The sequence below is a fragment of the Meriones unguiculatus genome, chromosome 11 (genome assembly GCF_030254825.1).
Source record: "Meriones unguiculatus strain TT.TT164.6M chromosome 11, Bangor_MerUng_6.1, whole genome shotgun sequence".
Taxonomy (NCBI): domain Eukaryota; kingdom Metazoa; phylum Chordata; class Mammalia; order Rodentia; family Muridae; genus Meriones; species Meriones unguiculatus.
In genome coordinates this window covers 110,038,134-110,064,552 of record NC_083359.1, presented here as the reverse complement: position 1 = coordinate 110,064,552, position 26,419 = coordinate 110,038,134, and the positions used below count along the sequence as shown (strand labels likewise).

Sequence of the window (26,419 nt, the reverse complement as noted above, 5' to 3'; positions counted from 1 at the left end):
ACTTTAGGAAGTGTAAATGATCTCATGGCAAAAATAAAGATTAGATTTGGTTTCCAATTGGGCAGAGTAAGGAGATTTTTTTTTTTTTTTTTTTGAGGAAAAGTGCTGATGGCTTTTTTTGTATGCTTAAGTGCTCAAAGTGCTTTAATGAGGGTAGAGCAATTTGCTTTAAGAGCTGCCTCATAAATTCAACTTTGAGATTGCTGTAGTCTTAAACATTCTATAAAAGATATAGTAAAAGAGGACAGTTTTCTGTCTTGACCGCCCCAAAGTGTTTAGGTTCTTTTTTGTTTTTTTTTTTTTAATAGTTTCTGTCATACTCAAGGGAAGCTTTTAAAAAATGAAATCAAATAATTATGGCAGTGGTTTTTTATAATAAATTGATGTTAAAAGTTACTGGAATGAAAGTAAATTCAAAGCCATCTGAGTTTCATGAGAAAAAAATAATCCTATTCAAAATAGTCAAAGAGTACAACTTGTACCTTAAGATAGTCCTGAACTGTCAAAAGCCCTTTTTATCAAAGTCTTCACCCCCCCCCTCCAAAAACAAAAACAAAAAAACAACCCTTATCAACAGGGCTGGAGACATGGCTGTCCTGTGGTTCTCTAATGCAGGTGCAGAAAGAGAACCTCACAGAGCTCTAACATTAGCTTGTGGATACAAAAGGCGAATGGCGTGTTCCTGTGCTGGGCAACTGCTCCTTTCAGAACGGGAATGTGCCTCCTCGCGTCTACTATTACACCTGTCGTCTCTATATGTCCAATTGTTTGAGCACTGTAATGACTTGAGAATAAACTGCTCAGAATTCATTTAAAAAAAAAAGAGCACTGGCTGTTCTTCCAGAGGTCCTGAGTTCAATTTCCAGCAACCACACGGTGGCTCACAACCGTCTATTGTGAGATCTAGTGCCTTCTTCTGGCGTGTAGGTGAACATGCAGACAGAACATTGCATATATAATAAATAAATCTTAAGGAAAAAAAACTTAGAAATGGTTGTCTTCTGTCTCTTCCTCTCCTTATTAAAACAGAATTTAGGAGTCAGGGGTATAATTGTGCACACCTGAAATTACAGCACCTAGGAATTAGACACAAGAGGGTCTCAAGTTTAAGGTGAGCCTGGGCCGAACAAGACTCGGTATTTACGAGAAAGTAAAGCGATGTACTTAGAAGTCGAGAGTGTAGCGCGGTGTCCCTGTACTTGCCGAGCCTGTGGGGGCCCTGTGTTTGGTTCCCCAGCTTCACTGAAGAATAAAGTCTACAGTTCAATGTGATCAGGGTTATGTGGCCTTGTCCACCGTCGACATTCTCGATGTCACACTAGGACATCTCTCTTCTTAGACTCGATATTTTCTCCATGGATTTTTGCCTAATTGAGACATTCCATATAAATAGTATAACATAATAGGTGGCGTTTTGTACATGGCTTTCATTTAGTATATTTTCCAGGTTTAGGCATGTTGCATATTACCTCAGTCCTTCCTAAGGCTGAAGACTTTCATTTAATAGGCAAACCATATATTTTATCTGCTTGCCAATTGATGGCCATTTGAAATGATCTGAATTTTTTTTACTCTGTTAAAACGGTGATATCACTATTTTTATACTTTAAGTTTCCCAGTATATACCAAAGAATAGAGTTATTAGATCATGATATTACGCATGTGAATTTTTTGAGGTACCTTCCACCTATATTTTGCTGCTATATGAAGTACCTGATTTATGAATTCAGTGAATAAATGTGGACTCTATTATTGTTGCTACTGAGTCTGTACTGTCTAAGGTATTTTTGTTGTTGTTTATTATCACCATTTATTAGTTTTGGTTTTTTTTTTTTTTTTTTTTTTTTCAATATGATTCCTAGCTGTGGCCCCCTCCCTTGCTCCTCCCAAACCCACCCACCCTCCCTCCCTCTTCTTCCCCTATGCCCCTCCCCTAGTCCACTGATAGGGGAGATCCTCCTCCCCTTCCCTCTGATCCTAGCCTATCAGTCTCGTCAGGACTGGCTGCATTGTCTTCTTCTGTGGACTGTGGAGGCTCCCAGGGGGAGGTGATCAAAGAGCCAGTCACGGAGCCAATACCAGAGAAAGTCCCTGCTCCCCTTACTAGGGACCCCACTTGGAGACTGAGTCTATGGGCTACATCTGAGACAGGGTTTTAGGTACTCTCCATGCATTGTCCTTGGTTGGGGTATCATTCTCTTCAGGGGCCCCACGGCTCAACTTTTATGATTCTGTTGCTCTCCTTTTGGAGCTCCTGTCCCTTCGAGGTCTTTCTATCTCCCCCTTTTTTCCTAAGATTTCCTGTACTCTGCCCAAAGTTTGGCTATTAGCCATAGCCTCTATTTCAATATCGCCACTGTCCGAGTTTTTATGAAGGTTGTTTTTCTCTGAGAGCTACAACAGAATGGGTACATTCTGTTGGCAAGCACTTGGTTTATCTTAAAACTTTAATATTTTATGTATAAGGTTAGGTGCTCCTAGTTACTGTGTTAAAAGAACTAAGAAATGGGCGGTGATAGACTGACAGGAAGAAATACTTTACCAGAAATGCTCACAAGGATGTGAGGATTTCCTCTTCCTTTCATCTGAGTGCTGGGGAAACAGAAACTTAGTGTACTAGGTTGATCACAAACAGAAAGGAAGGAAAGTTCCTGACAGCTGGGACAGTAAGAAACCATCTAATTTTAAAGTTCTTTCTGAAGTGTGTTTTCCTGTGAAAGAATGGCATAGTCTGTGGCTCATAGGAATAGGCAATACAGCCTATGTAGATTGGGGAAAGCCACCTTAGCTGTTAATACAGTAAACTTTAACAAGGCAAATTAGGCATTGTTCTTTGTTTTTGCCATTTTAATCATTGTGCATTTGCCTTGTGGCAGAGATAAGAGTGGTAATGATTGACTTAGATAACCTCATGAACCAGTCTCTTAGCTGTAATTTAAAGACTCTCTTAAGCAGACTTAGTCATTATCACAGATAGTCTTTCTAAAGTTGCCTGCACTTCATGCAAATGATCCATGATTCAGAGCCTCAGGAAAATAGAGAATGGGTTCACCAAGCTGCATATTTTCAAATAGATGGACTAATAATAGCAGTGTGAGCTTGTACTGTTTATTGTGCTGGGTTCCTGTGAGCTGTAAAGGATATTGATAGCTCTAGAAAGAATTGTGTGTGCAGTGCTCTCAAGTGCCTGCCACTGGAAGCATCCAGTGATGGGAAAATTAAAATCTTAGTGATATGCACAGCACTTCACAGTCCGAACTCTCTTAATTCATTACAGATTTGTTAAAATGTGCTGGGATCACTGGAAATTGTATTTTTTTTTCAAACAGATTAACTGAAAAGCTTGAATGAAAAAGTGTAAATTATAGCATATGTGTCTCCCTTCAAATTGGAGGTTATCCAATTCAAAATGAAAGGACAATACTTTGGATTTTGGTCACAGTCAACATATCTTTTTAAAACCTTTCCCCTTGTCGTAAAAGAGCTGGTTGCCCTTTTCAGGTACCTGCGTTCCTGGAAGTGGCTGACCGTAGACGATCTGAGCGTGTCCATGCTGTGGAAGGCAGGACTGGATTGAAGAGCTGTGTCTGGAACTGAACTTCTACCCAGAAAGCTCAATGGCTTTAGTAGAATGAATTAGAATTAGCACTGCATTTTAACTGAAATAAGAGCTCTCCTGCAGCTTGAACTTAGTCTTGACTTTGACTATTGAACTTAGATAGCTCTGTCTTTGTTAACCACCCTGAAGCCCTGTAGCGTAGGTAAGGAGGTTCCGGCCTCAATGGGGGACCTAACACTGATCTGCCGACTTGTTCTTTGGTTTGGACAGGTTTCCATGCCCTGGCATCCTCCTACTGTGCTCCTGGGTCATTCTCAAGAGGTCACATCTGTGTGCTGGTGTCCATCGGACTTTACCAAGGTTTGTGGCTGAATCTCCATAACCGATTTTAAAAAGTGGATTCTAGGTTTATACATTTTCCTAAGGTTTGATTGAAAATGACAGTCTTTTTATGTTTAGACATTTAAAACAATCCACAATGTGTATTGCACATCTTTCATACACACACACTTTTCCCCTGCTTTTCTCACCAATATGAGAAATCATTATATACTAAAGGAGTAAAGTTGGGTTCTTTTTTGTCATCTTAAAATCTGAAGTGAAGGTCTAGAGAGGTGGCTCAGTGGTTAAGAGCAAATACTGTTCTTAAAGAGGGCCTAAGTTTGGTTCTCAGAATCCACCCTAACTTCAGGTGGCTCGTAGGCACCTGTAACTCCAGCTTCAGGGTCATCCAGTGCATCTGGCCTCATGTGTACCTGCTCTCACAAGCTCAGAGACAAACACACAATTAAAAATAAATAGGTAAAAAATTTTTAAAGCCAGTGCGTAATGCCAAGGCTCAGTGCATAAGAGTGCTTGCTATGCAATCATGAGATTTCTCCAGCAGCAACTGGGAAGCTCGGGTACTGTGCTTTCCTGTAGCCCTATTGGCATGCCAGAAACCCGACAACCCGCTGGCCTGCCCCCCAGGAGTGATTGTGACCTTCTGGCTTAGGGGAGGCCCGCCTCAGGAGATTAGGAGGGGAGCTGTAGAAAAGCATACCCCATCTTTTTCCTGTGGCTTCAGTGTGCCCATATATGCCCTACTCACACATGACAAAATCCTCCAAAGTTCAGAGCACTACATGAAGATGTGAGAGTCACAACAACCCAACAAAATGGAGATTAACAGTGGCGTCTGGCTGTTCGCCGCAATGTTCACATATAACTGACAGTGGTTACTGTCAAGTTTTAACAGGGCAAGTTACCTGTGGCTAAACTACAAGAATTGGGTCAGAGTACTATAGCCACACCGCTTAAAATGTAAGAAGACCAGAAACAGAAGCTGTTTATATATAGGAATCTTTGCTGCTTTGCTTCTCTTGTTCCTCACTGGAACTTTCTAGTCTTCCAGAAACTTAACTCTAGTCTACTCGTGGTGTTGGCATCCTGTTAGCATTTCAGAACTGCTGTGGATTTTTCCTAGTGTTGGTTTGTATGTGTCCGTATTACATTTCTTAGCTTCATGAGAGATCTTTTTTACAATCATACACAGGAACAGGCTTCACTATGACACTTGCATGCACTTTAAGGCGTTATTCCTTGCCCATACAGATCTTTCTTAAACTCATTGCTACGATTGTCATCCTGGTGACATTTTCTCCAAGATTCCATGTAATTTCTCATGAAGTGTCTGCTTTGTGTATGGGCTATCATGAACTTAACTAAAATGAGCCACTTTTACTAGTCAGTTGATTGTGCCTACTTTTTCCAGCTATCATTTCCTATGAGAAAAGATTCACTGCACTCATTACTGATCACTTCCTTTTAAACTTCTTCAAAACAATTTTGTCAGAGGCTTAGAATTAATGAGGTTGAGTTTTTCTTTTTAAGCTCTAAATTGTAGAATAGGGGGAGGCTTGGTTTAAATTCTGCTTTTTCTCATTTCATGATATTTTGGACAAAAAAAAAGTCCCAAGATAATAGGATTTCGTATTTTCTTTGTTCGGGTGGAGGGGGGCTGCTTCTGTAAGATTATTTTGCTGTTGTATAGCTCGGAGCTTTGAACTCAGTCTTCCTGCCCTAGCTTCCTAGTGCTAGTCTTACTGGTGTGCAGCACCGTGCCTGGCTTTCAAGCGTTTTTAATAAGATCGAGAATGTGATGGAGCATATGTATAATAGGTGCCTATAAATATAATTATTGTCACTACAGAGCAGTTGTGGAGTTCCAAACATTTTTCGTTGAGTAAAATTTGTGTCTTCTTTTGGCCTCCCAGTAAGGGAAGGAAAAAGTTGCCAGTCTCTTGGGGGCCACGACTTAACGTGTGTTCTTTTTTCTTTCTGTTTAGTGACTGAAATAGAGAAATTGTATAAACAAGTGCTAGGGAACAGATCTGGCATCAGTGGCCATTGGCCTCCAGCTCTTCAAGCTGCCTTTCTCTGCCATAAAAGGCTGGGGACCAAGATCGGGAATGGTCAGATATTTTTAAAGGGGCAAAGGTTATTTTTAACTTCTTTCAGCCTAGTGAGCTTTTTTGTTTTTCCAGAATGCTCCTTTACCTATCTGAAAAAGCATCTCTAAGGAATGGCTTTGTGATTGTCATGGCCTCCTGGAGTCACAGGCTAAGTCTGATCTGGGAAATGTTCTCATTTTAGTAGTAAGATAAAGCATGTAGAATTTAGAAGAAACTTGTAGAAATAGAATAGTGATAGGTATTGCTCCATCATTTCGCAGAAGGAGAATAAAGGGGAATTTTAATTCCATAATTAATAGTTATGTAAAAAGTGTCAAATATGTGAGTTGTCCGTCTCCTTTAGAAACCAAAAGGAGATGAGCCTGTAATTTTAGAGCTGTAAGTTAGGTGAGAATAGTGTGACGGAAGACAGCCCTTTGCTTTTCTCGCAGAGGACTCAGATTTGCTTCCCAGCACACACAGACAGCTCACAACCATCTCTAACTGCATTCCATAGGCTCTGTCGCTCCTTTCTGCTCTCTGCGGCACACATGTGCATGCAGGCAAAACACCTTTAAAAAATGAATCACTGTTAATAAGTTTCTCAGAAAATACGTTTTAAAAAAGAAACTAAAGTTTCTATCAGAAATGTAGAAAAATTATCTAAAAGAAGGTATGAAAGTAGGTGCTTTTTAAAATATCATCAGTGTTGTGTGTTTTAGCAAAAAAAAAATAAACAAATAACAAGCCGCTGTTCATGAGCCCTTAGGGCTCATCCACCTCTTGTTTTGTTTTCATCATTCTCATCTGGTTCCTAGATTGCTACCTGCTCTGATGACAACACACTGAGAATCTGGCGCTTGAATAGAGGCCTGGAGGACAGACCAGGGGTTGACAAACACTCCATAGTGGGCTGGACCTCGCAGAGGAACAAAGAGGCAAAGGCTGGCCCAGGTAAGGACAGTATGCATTTCCCAAGGTTTTTGTTGTTTCATTAGTTGAGTCCTGCTGTGTTCTATGGGAGGCTCGATTTGCTCTTGTTTGTAATATTTTTAAAGAAAGGCACCATCTTGGCATTTCTCAAAGAGAAATTGTCTGATCACAACTCTGTTTGTCATCTCTGAAAGGCACAATAATGGATTCTGTCAGTAAATATTTATGGACTGTCATGTGCTGTGTTACTCTTAGTTTTGTTTACCAATGAACAAAACTAAGACTCAAATCTCAGATATAAACAGATCTTGTAAGTGGCAGTAAGTAACAGGAGGTGCTTAGCGTAGTGGAAGAGAAGAATGGAAACTGCTGTCAAATGTTTCGTGATAGAGAGGCCTCATTGACCTAGGTAAGTGAAGACATTGGTGAGCTGTGTGAGTGTTTAGAAGACTACTCCAGGCAGATAGCATGGCGAAGATGAGGCACTGCGGCAGGGAGAGTACCTGGCATGTTCTCTCTGCCTCCAGAAGGCTAATGTGCAGGAGCCTCTAGCACTGCCGCTGTTGAGAAACAGCTGGAAGGTGGCAATGGAGAATGACCGAAGTCATCAAGGCCTGTGGGTGCCATATACTTGTATCTCAACAATCAGGAAGAGGGGGAGTTTGATGCCAGCTTAACCTTGTCTCAAAAAAACAAAAAGCAAAATAAAAAAGAATCAATTTAACAAATTTTAAACTCTAATTCTGTGTATATTTACAAGAAAGCCCACAGAGTATACGAAAGGATCACAGGTAGGGTCTAAGGGAGATTTTAAGGATCGATTTCAGGTTTTTTACTGGGTGCTATAGGATATGGTTGCCTTAACTGAAATAGGAATCCCTGTAGATTTGGGGAGGGAGCTAGAGTTTGATTTTGGTGTGGTGTGACATTATCTTACATCCAAAGGGAGGTGTCAAGGAAGCAGTTAGGTATTTGAGTCTGCAACTTAGAATAGGGGTCGTAAATTTGGGGTTAATTATGAGGTAGGTGAAAAGAGCTGTAGATAGACGAGCAAATAGAGCACGTGCCTGAGCTTCTGAACGCCAGTGTTTCTAGAGAAGCATAGCACCACAGGCTACTGCAGGGCGCTGTCTGGCCAGGTCCAGGAGCCCCAGCAGGGTGAACAAAGGAAATGGTAGGCCAGAGTTTGACCAGATGGTCCCACTGTACACAGGAGGCCTTTGACTGGCAGTTTGTAGCTTATGAACAACGACAGTGGAGTGATGATGGCCTAGCTGGTCCATCACAACAGTGGGGGAACATGAAACATTGGTTGCTACCACTTTGTGAAGGGTTTTATTGTGAAGGAAAGGAGCACAATTCCGGAGAAAACAGTGTTAAATGGGGTGGGATTTGCTATTTTATTCTTTTTTTCAAATGAGAGTTGATGGAGGTTCCTAGTGTAAAGTTTAGAGCCAGTGCTCAAGGGCTTTCAGGCCAGTCGTAGAGCGATGGGGAGATAATGTGCAGTGACATCTTTTTTCGCACCAACACAGCAAATGAAGCTCCAGTGAGACCAGCCTTGGAGTGGGGTGATCATTCCATCCTTAGGTGATGCTGACATCACTCCAAATGGCACTGCAAAGGAGCAGCCTGACCTGGGTGATGTGCTTGCTGTTTGACCTGTAAAGCCATGTTCCAGAGCTACTGACCACACTGCCAATTTTTGAGAATTGTGTTCGTCTGCTTTTCCAGTTTTATTTATTTCTGCCCTGGGTTCAAGTAGACTCTCTAAGCTTTCTTAACACTAACTGCAAGGCATAGCCTTCTTCCCTTTGACCTACTTTTTCTAGCCAGCACCTGCTCTGCTGTTCTTTGACTTTGGAGATCTCACAGCATTGTTGATTCCAGAGGTTCTCAGTCTCGGCTAGGCACCAGAACTACCTGTAGAGCTTTTGGAAACTTTAGACTTTGCTACTTGTGGATTTTGTAAGCCTTGCATGGAGGTCAGCTGCTTGTATTTTCATAAAGGTCTAGGTAAATTTGTTATGCAGCCAAGATTGAGACGCTCTGGTCTGGGCATTGAATGACAGGATGATTATTGTAATTGCAAACATAACGAGCTCTTACTTGTTCAAGCTCAAGTGTTTGTTGTCATCTGATTAGACAGCAGGATAATTATTGTCAGTCTTCTAATATGTCTATCGCCCTATCATTAGCAGCTGTGAAATTTCACGTTGTTTAACAGCGTTCTTACCAAACACTAAATCCTCAGCCCCCTATGTAGTAACTGTACTGTAAACATTGCTCCTGGCTGTATTAGTGAAGGGTTCTGAGAAGCCTCATCTTCTGTGAGAACAGAGCTGTTTTGGGAAAAGAGTCTGAATATGGGGTTAGTGTTAACAGATTCTTGAAACATTGGGATTTTTGCCTGGTTATGTGCAAAAATGCACATAAACGGAGACAGGTGAAACAGCTCCCACCCTGTGGAGAAGAGCAGTGAGTAGTCTCCTATTGCAGGGTCTAAGCAGCATTCAGAAGACAGAAAGGTTGGGGCCACGTGACTATCCCTTGAATAGAAAGAAGCGACCGGTTGAATAGTCACGTGCTGTAGAATTCTTGAAAAGAACTAACTTTGTTTTTAGAATAGGGCTGTGGCCCCAGACTTCCTACATGGTCTGTTGAAGACTGGCTTTCATGGATGATGGAAAAGAGTGGGTCATTGGGTGTACAGGCAGTGTTGTGACACGCCGTGAGGGTGGTGCACCTGCGTCCTGAAAGCAGTCACAGAGGAGCGGGGTGCAGGATGTGTCAGCATGGTTGATCCGTTAGTGCCTGTTTGGGGTTTGAAACTGTTATGCCTATGCCTTTGCATGTGTTAATAATAAACACATGGGCAATTATGGCATACACATGACATGAGAATGTTGAGTAGGGCTCTTTTATACTGTTGGGGTTCTTTGCTGAAAGGCTTCATAGTTGTGTAATTAGTTACTAATTAAAAACAAAAATTTAATTTGCCCAAAGTTTTGCTAATCTTTAATGTTCACAAATCCTTCTCTTTGACCCCAGACTAACAGCCTGAAGACATTGAATTACCCAGTTTCTTAACCACTGAGCCATCTTTCAGTCTTTCCCCAGCTTTCCAATTTCAGGCTGTGTTAGCCTTTAGAAGACACTTGTAGAGTGTGGTTTTCGAGTGTCAAAAACGCAGCTATTCTTTACCCCATCTTTCCTTTACCCAAAAGCCTCATCTAGTGATGCCTAGCAACTTGGTATGTTGCTAGGCATGCACTGTTTTAGGATTTCCTATACGAGTCCTAAAGCCTGTGTCCTACACATGCAGGCTGTTTAAATGGAGGAAGTGACTGTCAGCCTGAATTGAGCAGCCAGTGACCGCTGCTCTCTTCTTGCCATAATGACCTCATTCCGGTTCGGGAGCAGATGTGTGGTGGCAGTGACCACCAGACAGTGAAATTCCAGCTGTGATTTATAATGGAAGGGCGAATTCACTTTAGACAAGTCTCAGCACTTGCTTAAGGTAAAGAGTTGACGGAAAAGCGTTTATACAATTCCTGTATTAAGCTCTCAAGAAGCCTTAGTAGGTAAAGTAGCTTACCACCAAGCCTGACAACCTGAGTTTGTGCTTATGGTAAAGGACAAACCAGTTCCCACAAGATGCTGTCTGACTTGTGTGTGTGTGTACAGGATACACACAGTAAATCTTTTAAAAACTTTGTTTCAAGGCACTTGCAAAACTTTATTTTTGCTAAGAGAGTTTACATTTCCTTTTTAAGATATTTTTAAATGAGTATTTTGCCTGTGTGTATGTTTGTGTATGTACCACAGTCCTGAGGAGGCCAAAAAAGGGGAGTTGGGCCCTCTGAGACTGAGAGTTGCTATGTGGATGCTTGGAACTGAACCCAGGTCCTCTACAAAAACAGCCAGTGCTTGTAACCCCTGAGCCAGCTTTCCGGCCCAGATTATGTTTTCTATCCATCCATTAAATTCACTTTTCCTGTAAATGAAATTCGGTGCTTATCAAAAAGGCTTTGTGACTGAGAATCTATCAATGGTTCTTTAATTTGAAAAGCTCAAAAATAAATGAAAAATATAATACTGGCTGTTGAAATTTGACGGCACATAAGCATACAATCTGTAAGAATTACTCCTGTGTGTGGAATAAGAACACAGGAAAACTATCAGCAAACTAGATTTGCGTTACAGAGAGCAAGCGTTGGATTCTGAACGTGCTTTGGTATTCCTCGACTTGCAGATATTAGTAGCCATTTGTAAATTAAGCTGGAAAGCCAAGGCCTGATAACTTCAATAGGATCGCCTCTTGTGGGGATAAAGTTTGTCACTTCACAGATGTGAAAGGATAAGTTGGATGGTTGCGTCCAAGTTCCATACTGAGTGCTTGTGCCAAGTTTTAAGTCTGCGTTTTTGTTTGAGAACCCTGCGAGGTGTTCTCTGCCCTCAGATTGGTCAAGAGTGTTTCCAAGAAGGCAGTGTCACATCATTTAACTGAGAGACCGTTAGTAACCTGCATTCTTGCTGAAATGCACTGCGATACCGGCCAAGAGTTATATCGCATCTGTTCTTCGGTGTGCTGCCAAGAACGTCAGTGGACTCTGTCAGTGTGAGATGGGTTGACGATAAAGTAGAAGGCAGGTTGGTTCTTCCTCTCCTCCTCCTCTGAGATAGGATCTTATTTTTAAAAACATTTATTTTTAGATTAGAAATTTTTAAATGAGCAAAAAGCTGTTAGTAAACATTTGTCAAAGGAAGACATTTCAAATGGCATGTAAAAAATGTAAAATGCCACCACCAATCAACAGGAGGGCATAAATTCAAACCACAATCACAGTCACGTCAGCTGTCGAGCAGGCATGGTGTTGGACGCCTGTCATCCCAGGAGGTTGAGAAAGTCTATAGTTTAGTTTAAAGTCTGAGAACATGGTAAGACCCTGTCCCAAAATGAACAAACAAAAGGGTGACAGCTGTGGGTGCTCCTATAAATTATTTCCACTGTTTTAGGAAACTAATGCAGCAGTTTCTCAGAAAATTAAGAATGGAGCTCCCTTATGACCCTGCAGCCCCACTTTTAGGTATTATGGCCCTAAAATTACGAGGGCGTGATGGCTGTGTGGGGAATGCACATGCATGTGGTCATTCAGGGTGTGCACAGTATCCAGGTGCAGAGTCAGCATGAGTACCATCCAAACAGATGATGTAATTGTATGTCAGTCGGATACTGCTTAATGGCGAGCTTTAGGTTGGGGGAAGAATCAGATTTTTTTTTGAAACAGATTTACTGTGTAACCCTGACTGGCCTTTAACTCATGGTCCTCCTGCCTCAACCTGTAAGTCCTGAGAGTTCAGGTGTATCCCATCATACCTGGTCTCTTCAGCCTTTAGAAAGGATAAGGTTCAGCCATTAAGAGAGCAAGCACAAAAAGGAAATATGCTACATGATATATTTTTTCTATGTAGAATCTAAAAACACTGAGTTTAAAGAAACAAGTTAGACAGAGGCAGGAGAATCAAGAGGCCATTCTGAGACACTTGGGACTGTGTCTCCTCCTTTCCTCCCTTTTCTTTTTATTACTTCTGTCATAAAGATATGAGAAACTTGTGTTTTAAGGTTTGTTTTATCTATGTGTGTGTGTGAGTATATGCCACACGTGTGCCGTTAGCCATGCAGGGCGGTGTGTCTGCGTTACAGGCTGTGGTGAGCTGCCAGATGTAGGTTTACCATGGGAAACAAACCCAGGGCTGGGAAAAGCAACAAGTACTTCTAACACTGAACCGTTTGTCCAGCCCAGACACCTTGTCTTAAAAATAACAGAGAGCCAGAGAGGTTGCCCCAGGGTTAAGAACACTCATGGCTGCTCTACCAGAGGACACCTGGGTTCAGATTCTTACCACCCACTTTGTTGGCTAACAACTGTCTATAACTCCAGTTCAAGGGGATCTGACACCCATTTCTAGCCTCCAAGGGTACAGTCATGCATGGGGTATACAAACATAATTAAATAAAACACCCATAACCTTATTATTGTTGTTGTTGTTGTTGTTGTTATTAAAAGGAGAGCTGAGTGTGGTGGTACACACCTTTAATATGCCAGTGCTTGGGAGGCAGAGGCAGGTAGATAGCTGAGTTTGAGGCCAGCCTGGTCTACATAGTAGGTTTCAGGACAGCCAGGGCTACTTGTTATACCTTCTCTCAAAAAAAAAAAAAAAAAAAAAAAAGCAGAATTGATTACCAGGGTCTTGTAAGAAGGGCATGTCAGCAAAATGGGAGATACTGTTTGAAAGGATGTAAAATTTTGTGTAGACACGCATGAGCATGGAAAAGGTTCTGGATAATTGTACAGCATGGTCGCTGCAATTAGTAACAATTGTGCACTTAAACTGCTGGGACTAGATTTCTAAATGCTCATATTATTTGGTGATGGGTTGTGTCGTCTATTATATCATTCTACTGTATATATCAGAATATCACATTTCTAAATCCATAAAACAAAATGTACAGATGTGGAAGATTGAGACAGTCTGTACCTTTTGATCTCACTTTGTATAGCAAGTTTGTGGTGTTTGTGTCACTTGCACACATGGGAACTGTTAGGAGTGGTCTCCTGGTGCTTTAAGGGTTTGTCTTTCTAGATTCTACAAGTATATGTTTTATATCAGGGTCTTAGGGAGGAAGAATGCTAGAAGGTGAGGTAGAAATGGGGTGATTTCAGGTACCCATTTACTGACAAACCAACCTTAGATGATGACTTCCCTGAGAACCCAAGGCCAGTGCGTCTTTGTCTTTCTGATTTTCGTGCTCCTCATCATTTTCAGGAACGGCACCAAGTAGCCAGAGCACTCCTGCCAAAGCTCCCAGAGCCAAGAGCAGCCCGTCCACTTCCTCACCGTCAGCCGCAGCTTGTACTCCAAGCTGCGCTGCAGACCTCCCTCTTCCTTCAAATACCCCCACGTTCTCAGTCAAAACCACTCCTGCCAAGACCCGGTCTCCAGTTGGCAGAAGAGGCTCCATCTCTGTGTCTCCCAAGCCACTCTCATCTTTCAAGATGTCGCTTAGAAACTGGGTGACCCGAACACCTTCCTCATCACCACCCATCACTCCACCTGCTTCTGAGACAAAGATCCCGTCTCCCAGAAAAGCCCTCCTCCCTGTGAGCCTGAAGTCCTCCCAAGCAGATGCTTGCTCTGAATCTAGAAATAGGGTGAAGAGGCGTCTAGACTCAAGCTGTCTGGAGAGTGGGAAACAGAAGTGTGTGAAGAGTTGCAGTTGTGTCACTGAGCTTGACAGCCAAGTAGAGAGTATTCATGTGGATCTGTGCTGCCTTTCTGGCAACCAGGACTCCCTTAGCAAGGAGTCTGCGGATCCTACCAAATTGAGCAAGATCGAAGGCACTGGCACAAGCATCTCGGAGCCTCCTTCTCCTGTCAGTCCTTACAACCCTGAAGGCTGTGGACCACTGCCTCTTCCTCTGAGACCTTGTGGAGAAGGGTCTGAGATGGCAGGCAAAGAGAATAGCTCCCCAGAGAATAAGAACTGGTTGTTGGCCATGGCAGCCAAACGGAAGGCTGAGAATTCATCTCCACGAACTCCTTCGTCTCAGACACCCAGTTCCAGGAGACAGAGTGGAAAGACTTCACCAGCTCCGGTAAGCCTACAGTGTGGGAGAAGGAGGATGTCCTATTTGAAGGGGTCCAAGTATAGCTCTCAAGGTTGTCTGGAACTTAGATGGACTGTGCTGGATTATTGACAACCCTGTTTCTCCATTAATCCTTCATACTCCTCAGTCTGCTGCTTGATTGACTAAAGTCTTCTCTCACCATCCAGAGTGTCAGTTCAAAAATCTCTCCTGGTACACAGCATGCTTTTTTTTTTTTTTTTTTTTTTTAAGTAAAATTTGTTCTTGAATAACTTGCCATCATCCATAAGTAAATTTTCAGCTTGTAATTGCATTTTATGATCAAAATGAAACATTTCAAAGCAATTAAATTACAAAATCTTTGATTTTTTTTTAATGGCCTTTCTTCAAGGTTATGATTTTCTTGCATACCTCAATATTCTGAAAACTTTCTGAGACTCATTTTTCATTGACTGGCATGACATAATGGGATATGGTGGCAGAAATAAGTGAGCCTGAGCACTGGGGAAGCCGGTGGCCACCAGCAGAATAGAGAAGTGCTTCTACTGCGTGTGCAATGTGGGGAGGGCCAATCGGCTCCGCTATGCTTCACAAAGCTCCTGCTGTGTACTGAGGAGAAGGGTGGGAGGGACGCCAGGCGATAAGTAGGAGCAGAAGCTAGGTACCCTTAGGCTGCTACTAGTGTGCTGAGTATCTGCCCGTTAATGCCCTTACCCAGCCTGTGCTCCTGGGAAAGGACACAGAATAGATAATGGCTCCTTATAGGAAAACAAAGTTTCTTGGTTTCAAAGGTAGGTAGTTGTGTTCTGTGCTCCTAGCCTCATCAGTGTCCTAGAATCCCTCTGGCCATGCGTCTTCTCCAGCCGCCATGACCAGGGTTGAGGTGAAAATCATTTTCACTGATAATATAAATCTTAAAGCTTTAAGAGAAGTTTTGGGTTTGTTTAGTATTTTTATATTTTATTGACTTACAAGTTCTCAATGTCCCAAATTGGCCTTAAACTCAGGACTTTCTGACTTAGTCTCTTAGGTACTGACAGTGTGGGGGTGCCACAATATACAATTTCTTTGGGGGGGGCCGTATCAAGACAGGGTTTCTGTGTGTAGCCTGGCTGTCCTGGACTTGCTTTTGTATGCCAGGTTAACCTCGAACTCAGAGATCTGCCTGCCTCTGCCTCCAAAGTGCTGGGATTACAGGCGTGCACCACCACACCCAGCTTCAACTAATGTTTTCCTTTTTTATTTTTCATGAAAATGAAAATTTATCAACTAATGTTTCTTTACCAGAAAAAAATGTTCTTTATTGGAAAGTAATGTATAAGTGCTGTTTGATTTCTCAGTCAAGGAGGCTAATTTTATTTGCTCAAAAGAACGGCAGTTTTAGCCTAGACACTTGCTGAGAGGCTTGGGACTTTAACCTGGGAGGTCTCTAACTCTCCGTTTTCTTTTAGGTCACCATCACTCCCAACTCCATGAGGAAGATCTGCACATACTTTCGTAGAAAGTCTCAAGATGATTTCTGTAGTCCTGAACACTCGACTGAATTATAGATTCTAATCTGAGAATTCACTGAACTTGGGTCTACAAAGAAGAAAAAAGACTTTATAATTCTGGTCTTGTAAGAAAATGGTCATGTTTTCATTCTGGAAAAAGTCTTTCTACTCCTTAGCAGACCTAGTCAGGTCTCACTGTCTAGTGTAGAGACAGCTGCCTGGTGAGTGCCGTTTCCATTTCCTGTGGTGATTTGTCATCTGTAGCCTTTCCCAGCAGTCTGTGGTAGTGACATCCGGCTCATGGAGGCAGAAAGGAAAGCATGCCCCTTGTTACCCTGGCTGTGTGTATAGTGGAGTGCCCAAAGTCCAACACATGGCGTCGGCGAAAGCCAATCTGAAGACAGAAGGTGCCTTCTGCAAGCACGGCCTTACCTGGGTATGTATCTGTTCACTATGCTTGTGTGTTTTCCAAACTGTAAAAAAAAAAAAAAAAAATGATATTCTTGTGTACATTCATGGTGGTTTCCATGTTAAAATACAATATCTTGAGTTGAGGTTGTGATTATCTTAAATGCGGTGCTCAATGTCAACTCTTTAGAGAAAGGAGAAAACAACAGAAAGCTGGGTTTGCGTCCCTGAGAGCTGTGTAGGTCTCATTTTTTCCTAGATTTCTGTTACAAACCAGCATTGTCATGTAGTTGGAGCAGTTGAGCACTTTGAGATGCTTTAAAAAGTCGGTTACACTGAAACCAGGGCTACATGTTAATGTCATAATCAGGCTTTTAAGATTAAAGGGACTTCTTACCACTTTTTATAAGGATGGTAGTGCTGAACTAAAGAGCCAGACCTGGAAAACAAGCATTGGTTTTATTTTGTTTTCACAAAAGGCACTAACTAGCATATTGTTAAGCAAAGAAACCCACAGCACTTTATCTTGACCTTTAGTGCAGAGGGTATGTCAGCTGACTCTAAATAGTGTTTGAAATACTTTAACTTTTCTTTCCTTTAAATGCTACATGTCATTCCTCATGAAATGAGCATCATATCTCCCTTTGCAGCCTCTTGGAAAGAAACTTTATCTTCAGGGAAAACGTTCCCATACAGTTAGGAAAGAGTTTGTTTCATTCAGATCCCTAGGGACTGGTTAAACTTTTTCTATTCTTGTGATTTTTAAACCTTTTATTAAAAACTTTAATTCCTTTGAGATTGTGAATTAAGATTATAAAACAAACAGGACTGAATAATAAGTCAAGTAATAAGCGTTGGTTTTCTGTGGTTTTAATCAAGGAGAGAAAAAAAAAACATTAAAGGACTCGGGAGGCAGAGGCAGGCAGTCTCTTGAGTGCGAGGCCAGCCTGGTCTGCAAAGCAAGTCCAGGGCAGCCAGGGCTCTTTTACACAGAGACTCCCTGTGGGGTGGGAGGTGGGAGAGAAAGTCGGATTACAATTTAAAACACACATGGTAGCATTAACTGATTATTGGAATCTACAGCGGTTTGCTTTTAGAGTATTAGGCAGTAGGAAGGTATTTTTCGTGATGCATACCTGCCAATAGTGTTGAACACATCTTGCTTTGAAAGCCAGTGGTGGTCAGTGAAGATGGCTTGTGTCCACGCCTGGCAGCACTGCCAGGTGAGTCTGTGGGCTGTGCCTGGAAAACTGGTGCCACAGATGGGTGTTGTAGGTCACGTGTGACAAAGCAGTAATTATCCCTACCTTTATTTTTTATTTTTTAGTATCAGACTTTGAGCTGACCCTGAATAAGCCTTTTATTATCTGGTGTCCTTTCCCAAGCTTTTTACAGTGACCTGGAAGCAATCTACACAGAAGTAATACTATAGAGTCCCTTTTTCTTGTTTATGGAGTAAAATGTGCTTGTTTCCAAAGATATAATCTAGTTTAAACTGAAAGATGCTCTAATAAATGCCTTACTTTGTCAAACCTTGGGTGTCAAGATGGCTTGGGTTACTTGGTGCACTGGTTTGAGTAGGAATGGCCTCTATGGTCTCGTATTTGAATGTTTGGTCACCAGCATATAATCCCTTTGAAAGGATTAGGAGGTATAAGGGGTGTGGCCTTTCTGGAGGAAGTGCATGGTGGGGGCGTTGCTTTTACTTCCCCCCACCCCCTCATATCTACTGTTTTGACTTGTGAATCAGGATGTAGCTCTCAGCTACTGCTCCAGCTCCAAGTATACTGCCACGCTTCCTGCTGTGATAGTTGACCAGACCTGAAACTGTAAGCCAGCTCCCCTGTAAATGCTCTCTTTAGTAAGAGTGGACTTGGTCATGGTGTCTCCTCACAGCAACAGAGCGGAGTCCATGACACTTGGTAAGGAGAATGGCTGAAGTCGTTCTTTATCTGTTGGTGTACTTTAAAAACAAAACAAAAACCAAAAAACTTTAGTTGCATTTCTTTTATCTTCCTACTCCACCTTAGTCCCTTCCAACACCCCTACACCAGAGAGAAGAGAAAAAGGGTTAGTGGGAGAGGGGTACAGTTCTCTTACCTGCTTCCTGCTGGTCAAGGTCATTGGTTTCCTTGGATCCAGTCCAACCCTCATTTCAGGACATCTCACAACAGCAACGGGGTGGGGGTGGGGGCGGGGGTAGGCAGGAGCAGCCTTGTTCTTTCCCCGGAACCTTCACACTCTCTGGGCTCTGGAATTTATTCTCTCTCCAGAGTCCTCAGATCTAAACTGTCTACAGCTGGCAAAGAGCCCCTCTTGGAGACCACAGGAGGCAAATAGTCTGCTGCTGTGGCCCCTCTGAATCAGTCCCACACACCACACCTGGGATTAAAACAAAGCCATGTTTATATCCACAACATTTGTCTAAGCAAGTACTTTCATCGCAAACTTTTCTTTCCATTTGGATACGTTTCAAGCACTGTGGCTATATTACTATTAGTTTCTTTTGCTTAAAATGTCTTATGTGGGCTGCACATATGCCTGAAGTGCATTGAGAAGAGGGCACCAGCCAACAACCTTCCTTCCTGCCTCTGTTAAAACTGCACTAAACTGGATGGTGCTAGCACACATTTAATCCCAGTCAGTATTCAGGAGGCAGAGGACAGCCAGGGCTGCACAGACTGTCTCAAAAAACTGCACTAAGACTTTTGAATACCTGGTGGATAGGAGGGGTGTCTGTGTGTGTTTGTACTTCTCATACACATGCTCAAAATAGCTCACAGAGCCTGATGATCTGAGCCCCTATCCCGAAGACTCCCTGGTGAAGAGAACCAACTCCCACAAATTGTCTTCTGGCCATCATATGTTCTTGGATTCATATTCCTTTCCCCCTACACACGTTTTTTTTTTTTTCTTTAAAAACAAGCCTATTAACGTCTTGTGGAGGTCACATGTCTAGTCTGTGTGTCTGTTGCACGCCTATCATATCATTCTCTTTGGGCTGTTTTTGTCCTTTCCCTAATCCTAAGAGAATCAGGGCACCCTCAGAGCAAAAGCCAAGTACTCTGACAGAATCCACTCACACCTAGGCCATGGAGACAACATCTCACGGTGTGCTTGGGAAGGGAGCCGCGGATAATGCACTAGGAAGCTGGAGCTAAGCCCTAGCGGTTCTCAGAGGCGCTTGCTGCTGCTTGCCTTCTGCCTGCTGCTTATGGGGCTTCATGGGAACCCATGCCATCTTGCACACTAACCAGTTTTCCCATTAAGTCTTGAAATAATGAAAAATTTGGTGTGGCAGCCCTTTGGATATTGGCTTAAAGTTACAGGCATGCTGAACCCCTTTTGTTGGATTTGAATTTTATGCTTTGCTACAACTTTCAGATAGCCATGTTGTAGAATGTTAAAGAAAATCCTGTTTCTATGTGGGGCTAAATTTAAATGCAGGCTGCTGGATTGTGTAGAGGTTACTCAAGAATGCTGTGGAATAAGCTCAATCAATGCTTTAAAAAAAAAATTAGTGGCTGGGAAGAGGACTGGTAGAGTGAGTGGAATAAGTGCTTCAAGCTGGGGCCAGAGTTCAGATCCCCAGAATCCACAGAATTGCAAATGCCAACTTGGTGTGGCAACCTGTTTTCATTCCAGCTCCAGGAAGGGAGAACACAGGATCTCCAGAGCAGCCTGGCTAGTTAGACTAGTCTTGAGAGAGTTCTAGGTTCAAAAGAGAGCCCTTGCCTCAAAGAATATGGTAGGGAGTGGAAGACTGAAGTCAGCCTTGTGCTTCTACACACATGGAAAAGAGCATACACGTATGCCCTTCTGTGTACATACACATGCTTAAAATTATCAATTGTTCTCCTTGCTGAGTGCGCTTACAGCAAGCCTCAACACACCTGAGGGGCACTGTGTGGCTAAAGAGGTTTGTTTGCTTTCATTACCCTCTCTGCCGAGCCAGAAAAGGATTTCAAGGATTCAGAAATGTTCCCTTTCTTCTCCATTTCTCTGTGATTTCTCTAACTGGCCACATGTTCTAAATTTGTGTTCAAGCCATCTTGTGGACATACGACAGCAGTAGTACATTGCAAATGCCCTTGATTGGAACTTTCATTTCACCTGCCCTTAGTATTAACCACCTGGGTCCAAGTCCTGTGTGAGGCACCTGCTTTTCAATTGTCACCAGAAGTTACTTTGTTGATTGGCCTTCCTGAGCTCAAGGCAGCACTTGAAGAGGAACAAAGATCAGATTTCCAAGCCCCTTGCATGAGCCTGTGTGTAAGCAGCTCTGTGTCAACAACCAGTCTCTTCCCTGTTAATAATTTAGATTTTTCTTTCCCTGCTGCTCACAGGGCCTGTAGTTGGATCTGAAATTCCCCATAGACCTTGATGGTCAAGGCGGAGCTGCTGAGGTGATGGGAAGCGCAGGCCTAGTGGAAGAAGCTAGGTGGACAGGAACGTGCCTGTGAAGGGGATGCTCTTTCTCAGCCCTTGCCTGTCTCCTGCTTCCTGGTACCACTGGCCCAAAAATGGGCCCAGAGGCCATGAAGGAAACGCAAAGCTGAGTCAAACTTCTCTGTGAAAGTTGATTTGCCCAGAGTATTTTGTCACAGCCACAGGAAAAGAAAAAGTTCATCTTCTGCTTGTTCTTATTGTGTTCTTTAAAACATGGCCACTTCCTGGATTTGAATCCCAACCCTGCCTGTCGGTTCTGGGCAATTTCCTGTCTGGAAGGTGGGCTTGTGGTTCTTACACATTTGGTTTTAAGTTGGTGCCTGGTACAGATCAGCAAACAGTTACTGTTGGCCATTCTCAGAACGCAAGAAGGGCAGGAGTGGTGCCCACGTTCCATGGCCATAATGCTTAACCCCCAACCCTCGTGTCTCCACCAGGTTGCCGCCCACAGGGGCGTGGGCACCAAGGGTCACCTAGGAAGCTTTTCCCGTGGACCCAGGCCCCCCACGGCTCCCTCACTGATCAAAGATGTGAGCTCACGTCCACCAGGTGTGGAGATTTGGGCCTTGTCCCACCTAGTTCACATAAAGACTCCACAGATGACTTCATCTGCTGCCCAGAGCCACAGTTGAAAAGGGCTGTAAACTAGAGGTGTGTAAGAACAGCTGCGCGCCCCAGGCTACTCAACGCCCGCTGCCCCTCTCCTGACTCAGCCTCCAGCTCTGCACCCCTGATGCAGATGTTCCCACCTCTGGGGAAGCGGCAGGGCTGGGTCCCACCACTGGCTCTGTGGTAAGCTTGGCAGTGAGCAAAGCACACGCTTGCCGTGTGCACACCTGCTCCACTCCAGACGGAAGATTGACACGCTGGCTGCCAACAGTGGTCACACTGCTTTGCTTGCATGACATCCTTTCCCGGGCTGCTTCTGGTGCTGGTAAGATTTATTACCATCATCATGTGGGTGCCAAGATACCATCTGTGACAAATCCAAAGCTGTGGCTCCAACAAACCCATGCTGCCGGTGTACTTGAGGTGCTGGTTTCCAATTTACAGGAGCATGCAGAATGTGGCGGCCTCCTGTCTGTACCCAGCAGTCTTGCTGCCTGAATCCCTTCCCAGATGTGGGGCTGGTTCAGAGGGTCCGCAGCAGCAAACCATTTCCCTCACACAGGCTCTGAGGAGGCTCTGCCGGCTGCAGAGAGTTTAATTCCAAGGGCTCTGGAAATAAATGGCGGGGTGGGGAGAAGGCTGCTGGTGCTCCCCACTGCTGCTCGTGGTTGCTGTTGATGCAGTTTGACAAGAACTTGAAGATCTCCTGAAACCAACATTGGACTCGCCCCAAGGAACCCAATAACCCATAAACAGCAGGAAGTAGCTGAAGAGAGCTATGTCCTCTCTCCCCACTAACCTTCCCCTCCTACCTAGTAACCTGGTTTTGGGGCATTAGAAGGGTTAGGGTGGAGTAGGGAGGAAGGGGACTTTAAGAAACAAAAACAAAATAGTTTAAAAAGTAGCGTCTACATGTTAGGGGCTGGGACTTCCCACCCTCACTAGAGTTGCTCTTAAAGTACAGTAATTCTGCAGAGCGGTGCTTTCCTCCAGCAGCACACCAGGCATCCTTGCTGATGAAACAGACTTTCAAGGCTCTGGCTTGCTGTTGACATGGAGCTGGCAAATGTGCCATTTCACAGATGGTCATTCAGCACTGTCCTGAATTTTACATGTCCCTCCCGACCTCCTCCAGGGTGCACATACACAGTTTTCCAAGGATTATTTGAAGTTCTTATTCTCCCTTGCCCTTTGCATTGGACCTGAGGATCCAGAGCCTTGCACATACCACTGAACTACACCTCCAGACCTTCCAAGAACTACTGAAAAGCAGCATTATAGAATTTATTGAATCTGTCTATAAAATAACTTATTAGCAGTTCAGGCACTGAAAACCCCTGTGGGCCTTGGTGTGACTGTAATATGTCCATTTGGAAATGGTGCTTCCCCAAAAGCCTTAAGATTACAGAGTTCCAGCCTCCCTTGGGCAATAGGAGCCCTGTTTCCTGCACCAGCATGGTGCCAGCAACCAGCTAAGGACTGTTACTTGTGTGTGGTTGTATCTGGTCGTCCTGGTTGTCCTCTTTGGATAAAAACTAGGAGCTGAAGGAAACACATGTCTATATTCTCTTCTGTTTCACAGAAGCCAAGGCCCAAGCAAAGAGAAGCTTTCTTCAAGACTGTTGGCCCTGGAGGATGACAGGAGATGTCCTCACTTGACCTTAACAGTGACCTTGCTGCTTGCTAGGTGTTCCGCCCCTGGCATTTCTACCTACTCCTAGGCAGTAAGCAGAGTATAGAACAAGAAGCAGCCCTGTGTAAAAACCTATGGGCTAGAAAGGGCCATCGTGACGAGCCTGCAGATGTGAATGGCATGTGTGAAGTGGGCCACCTGGAATATGCCTAGTGATGAGGCTCAGTGGCTCTCCCTGGGTACCAGGGCAGGGGATTGGAAAGTGAGCTGAAGAGAAGCTGGGGTAGTGGAGACAGAAAAGCCCCCTTTTGTCACTCTCCCCTGTGTGCCTCTGCTTGTTCACCCTCATGTGTTTACACAGACCTTTGAGCAGAGAAGGGAAGCTTGCATCACTTCCTTTCCCTCACACAAACCAGATTACCTGCTGCCTGCCTGACTGTACCCAGGCAACCAGCCAGTCTCTGTCTCTGTCAGTCTCTCTCTTACACACACACACACACACACACACACACGATATGAAAATACATTTCCCATGTGTGACTCTGTTCACTCTAACCACTCATTCCCAGCTCCTTGGTTGTGCTGTCACCTGCTCAACCCTCAACACCCTGCATCTGACAGTTGCTCTTCTGAGATTGCTCTTGTAATGATCTCAGGGTTCTGAGATCAGTCTTCAGTGGTCTAGTCACCTTTCACTCCTCAGCTGTTGAATAGCTGAGTGACCATTCCGTCTTTGTTAATGTCTTCTGTGGGTTTAGTAGTTCCTGTACCTCTGGCTGCTGTTGCTCAGGCTTATCCTTCACCTAGTCACTCCTTGTTGGAGTTCACCACTAAGGAGCCCTCAAGTCTGTACTTAAAACTCCCCGAACAGTATGCTGAACTGACCATCAGGATGTACATATATATCAAGTATATATTCCAAAGTCTCCCCGAACCTACAGAATTACTTTAATGAGTGCCCACTGTACCATGACTGGCTAAGCAATCCTGATCGCGGCTACGTAGGTAGTTTTCACTATTATTAACAGCTTCATGAGGAATATTTGTGTGTCAGCTATTCTTGCATGTGACTGAACAGTGCCAACAGGTCTGGTGAGATGGTTCAGTGGGTAAGGGTGCTCGCCAACTCTGAAGATCTGCATGCAGTCCCCAGGACTCACACGGTGAAGAAGAACCAACTGGTCCTCTGACCTCCATGGGCGGTGCCATGGTGACTGCACGCCCCTCCCCCCCAAAACACATAAGTATAATTGTTAAGTCTGCTAACAGTTGTTACAGTCAAATCACTAATTGCCATGGGGAAACTAGAGGTGTCTGGGATGTACACTCGAAATAACATGGAGGCAACCACAGAGTAACATTGCCAAGGACAGTATGAGAGTCAAAAAACATGAGTCATTTGGCCCAGGTAAGAGGTCTGGTCTTTCCTTTTTCTGAGTTCCCAGCATGGGCAACACTATGGGACTGCCAAAGGGTTCTGGCCAAGGCACAGCTCCCTCTAGAAGTTACGGGCTGTTTGCCTTATTCCTATCCTGTGTTTTGGCAGAAGAGCCCCTTTGCCGGAGCCAGGTGAAGCTTCAGTGACTCCAGAAGATTCTGTGGCTGTTCCCTGGTTAGAGGAATTTCTGAGTCAGCCTAGATCCCGATGGCCATGGAGGGCAACAGGCCAGCGAGCGGTGCCAGACAAGGCTGACTGCGGCCAGTGCTCGGTTGGATGGGAGATGAGATGGCACAATGAGATTGCCTCAGCATCGTTTCTGCTTCCCCTTCCTTCCTTCCTTCCTTCCTTCCTTCCTTCCTTCCTTCCTTCCTTCCTTCCTTCCTTCCCTCCCTCCTCCTTCTTCCTTCCTTCCTTCCCTCCCTCCTTCCTTCCTTCTTCCTTCCCTCCCTCCCTCCTTCTTCCTTCCTTCCTTCCTTCCTTCCTCCCTCCCTCCTTCTTCCTTCCTTCCTTCCCTCCCTCCTCCTTCTTCCTTCCTTCCTTCCCTCCCTCCTTCCTTCCTTCTTCCTTCCCTCCCTCCCTCCTTCTTCCTTCCTTCCTTCCTTCCTTCCTCCCTCCCTCCTTCTTCCTTCCTTCCTTCCTTCCTTCCTTCCCTCCCTCCTTCCCTCCCTCCCTCCTTCCTTCCTTCCTTCCTTCCTTCTTCCTTCCTTCCTTCTTTCCTTCCCTCCCTCCCTCCTTCCTTCCTTCCTTCCCTCCTTCCTTCCTTCCTTCCTTCCTTCTTCCTTCCTTCCTTCTTTCCTTCCCTCCCTCCCTCCTTCCTTCCTTCCTTCCCTCCTTCCTTCCTTCCTTCTTCCTTTCTTCCTTCTTTCCTTCCCTCCCTCCCTCCTTCCTTCCTTCCTTCCCTTCCCTCCCTCCCTCCCTCCCTCCCTCCCTCCCTCCTTCCTTCCTTCCTTCCTTCTTCCTTTCTTCCTTCTTTCCTTCCCTCCCTCCTTCCTTCCTTCCTTCCTTCCTTCCCTTCCCTCCCTCCCTCCCTCCCTCCCTCCCTCCCTCCTTCCTTCTTCCTTCCTTTCTTCCTTCCCTTCCTCCCTCCCTTCCTTCCTTCCTTCCTTCCTTCCTTCCTTCCTTCCTTCCTTCCTTCACCTTAACTAGGCTTTTGGCTCCATGTACCATCTATGCTCAGACATTTTGGATTTTGTGTTTGTAGCCTGGCTTCTAACCTGAACTCCTGGCTTATGTGTCCAATGGTAAAATTAGCATGCCCACCTGGGCATTTAGCAGGCCTCTAAAATTTAACATGTTTAAAACTAATGATGATGATGATAATAAAAAGCCAGGCATGGGGCTGGAGAGATGGCTCAGAGGTTAAGAACACTGGCTGTTCTTCCAAAGGTCCTGAGTTCAATTCCCAGCAACCACAGGGTGGCTCACAACCATCTATAGTGAGATCTGGTGTGCAGGCAGAATGTTGTGTAAACAATAAATAAATCTTAAAAAAAAAAAAAAGCCAGCATGGTGGTGCATGCCTTTAATCCCAGGCAGATTTTTGTGAGTTTGAGGCCAGTTGGTCTCCAGAGCAAGTTCTAGGACAGCCAGGGCCATTACACAGAGAAACCCTGTCTCAAAACAATAACTTTTTAAATGCTGATCTAGCCTTGGTTGGTGGCAATGCCATCTTTGAAATTCAGGCCAGACACTTGGTCACTTTCCAGGTATGTCTCTCTCTCACAACCCAAATCCAGTTCATAATCAAATCCTGGTCTACCTTTAGAATTCCAGCTGTGATTCTATCAACAAAGGAATAATTGATGTAGGA

At 44.1% G+C, this 26,419-nt stretch overlaps 1 protein-coding gene across 2 annotated transcripts in view; it reads left to right on the top strand.

Moving 5' to 3' along the window:
* Positions 1–21,067, top strand: part of Dtl (denticleless E3 ubiquitin protein ligase homolog) — a 42,333-nt gene extending 21,266 nt beyond the window's left edge. Inside the window, exons 12-16 of one of the 2 annotated variants that reach the window (XR_009584700.1) lie at positions 3,830–3,919; positions 6,810–6,945; positions 13,756–14,585; positions 16,028–16,505; positions 20,824–21,067. Coding sequence is in view for 1 of the 2 variants with exons in the window: in XM_021626163.2 (XP_021481838.1) it covers positions 3,830–3,919; positions 6,810–6,945; positions 13,756–14,585; positions 16,028–16,126 (1,155 nt within the window). In the remaining variant the exon portion in view is untranslated. Of the gene's footprint in view, positions 1–3,829; positions 3,920–6,809; positions 6,946–13,755; positions 14,586–16,027; positions 18,010–20,823 lie in introns of those variants that run through there. The other variant, XM_021626163.2, reaches the window with a different exon arrangement.
* The last annotated feature ends 5,352 nt before the right edge of the window (positions 21,068–26,419 follow it).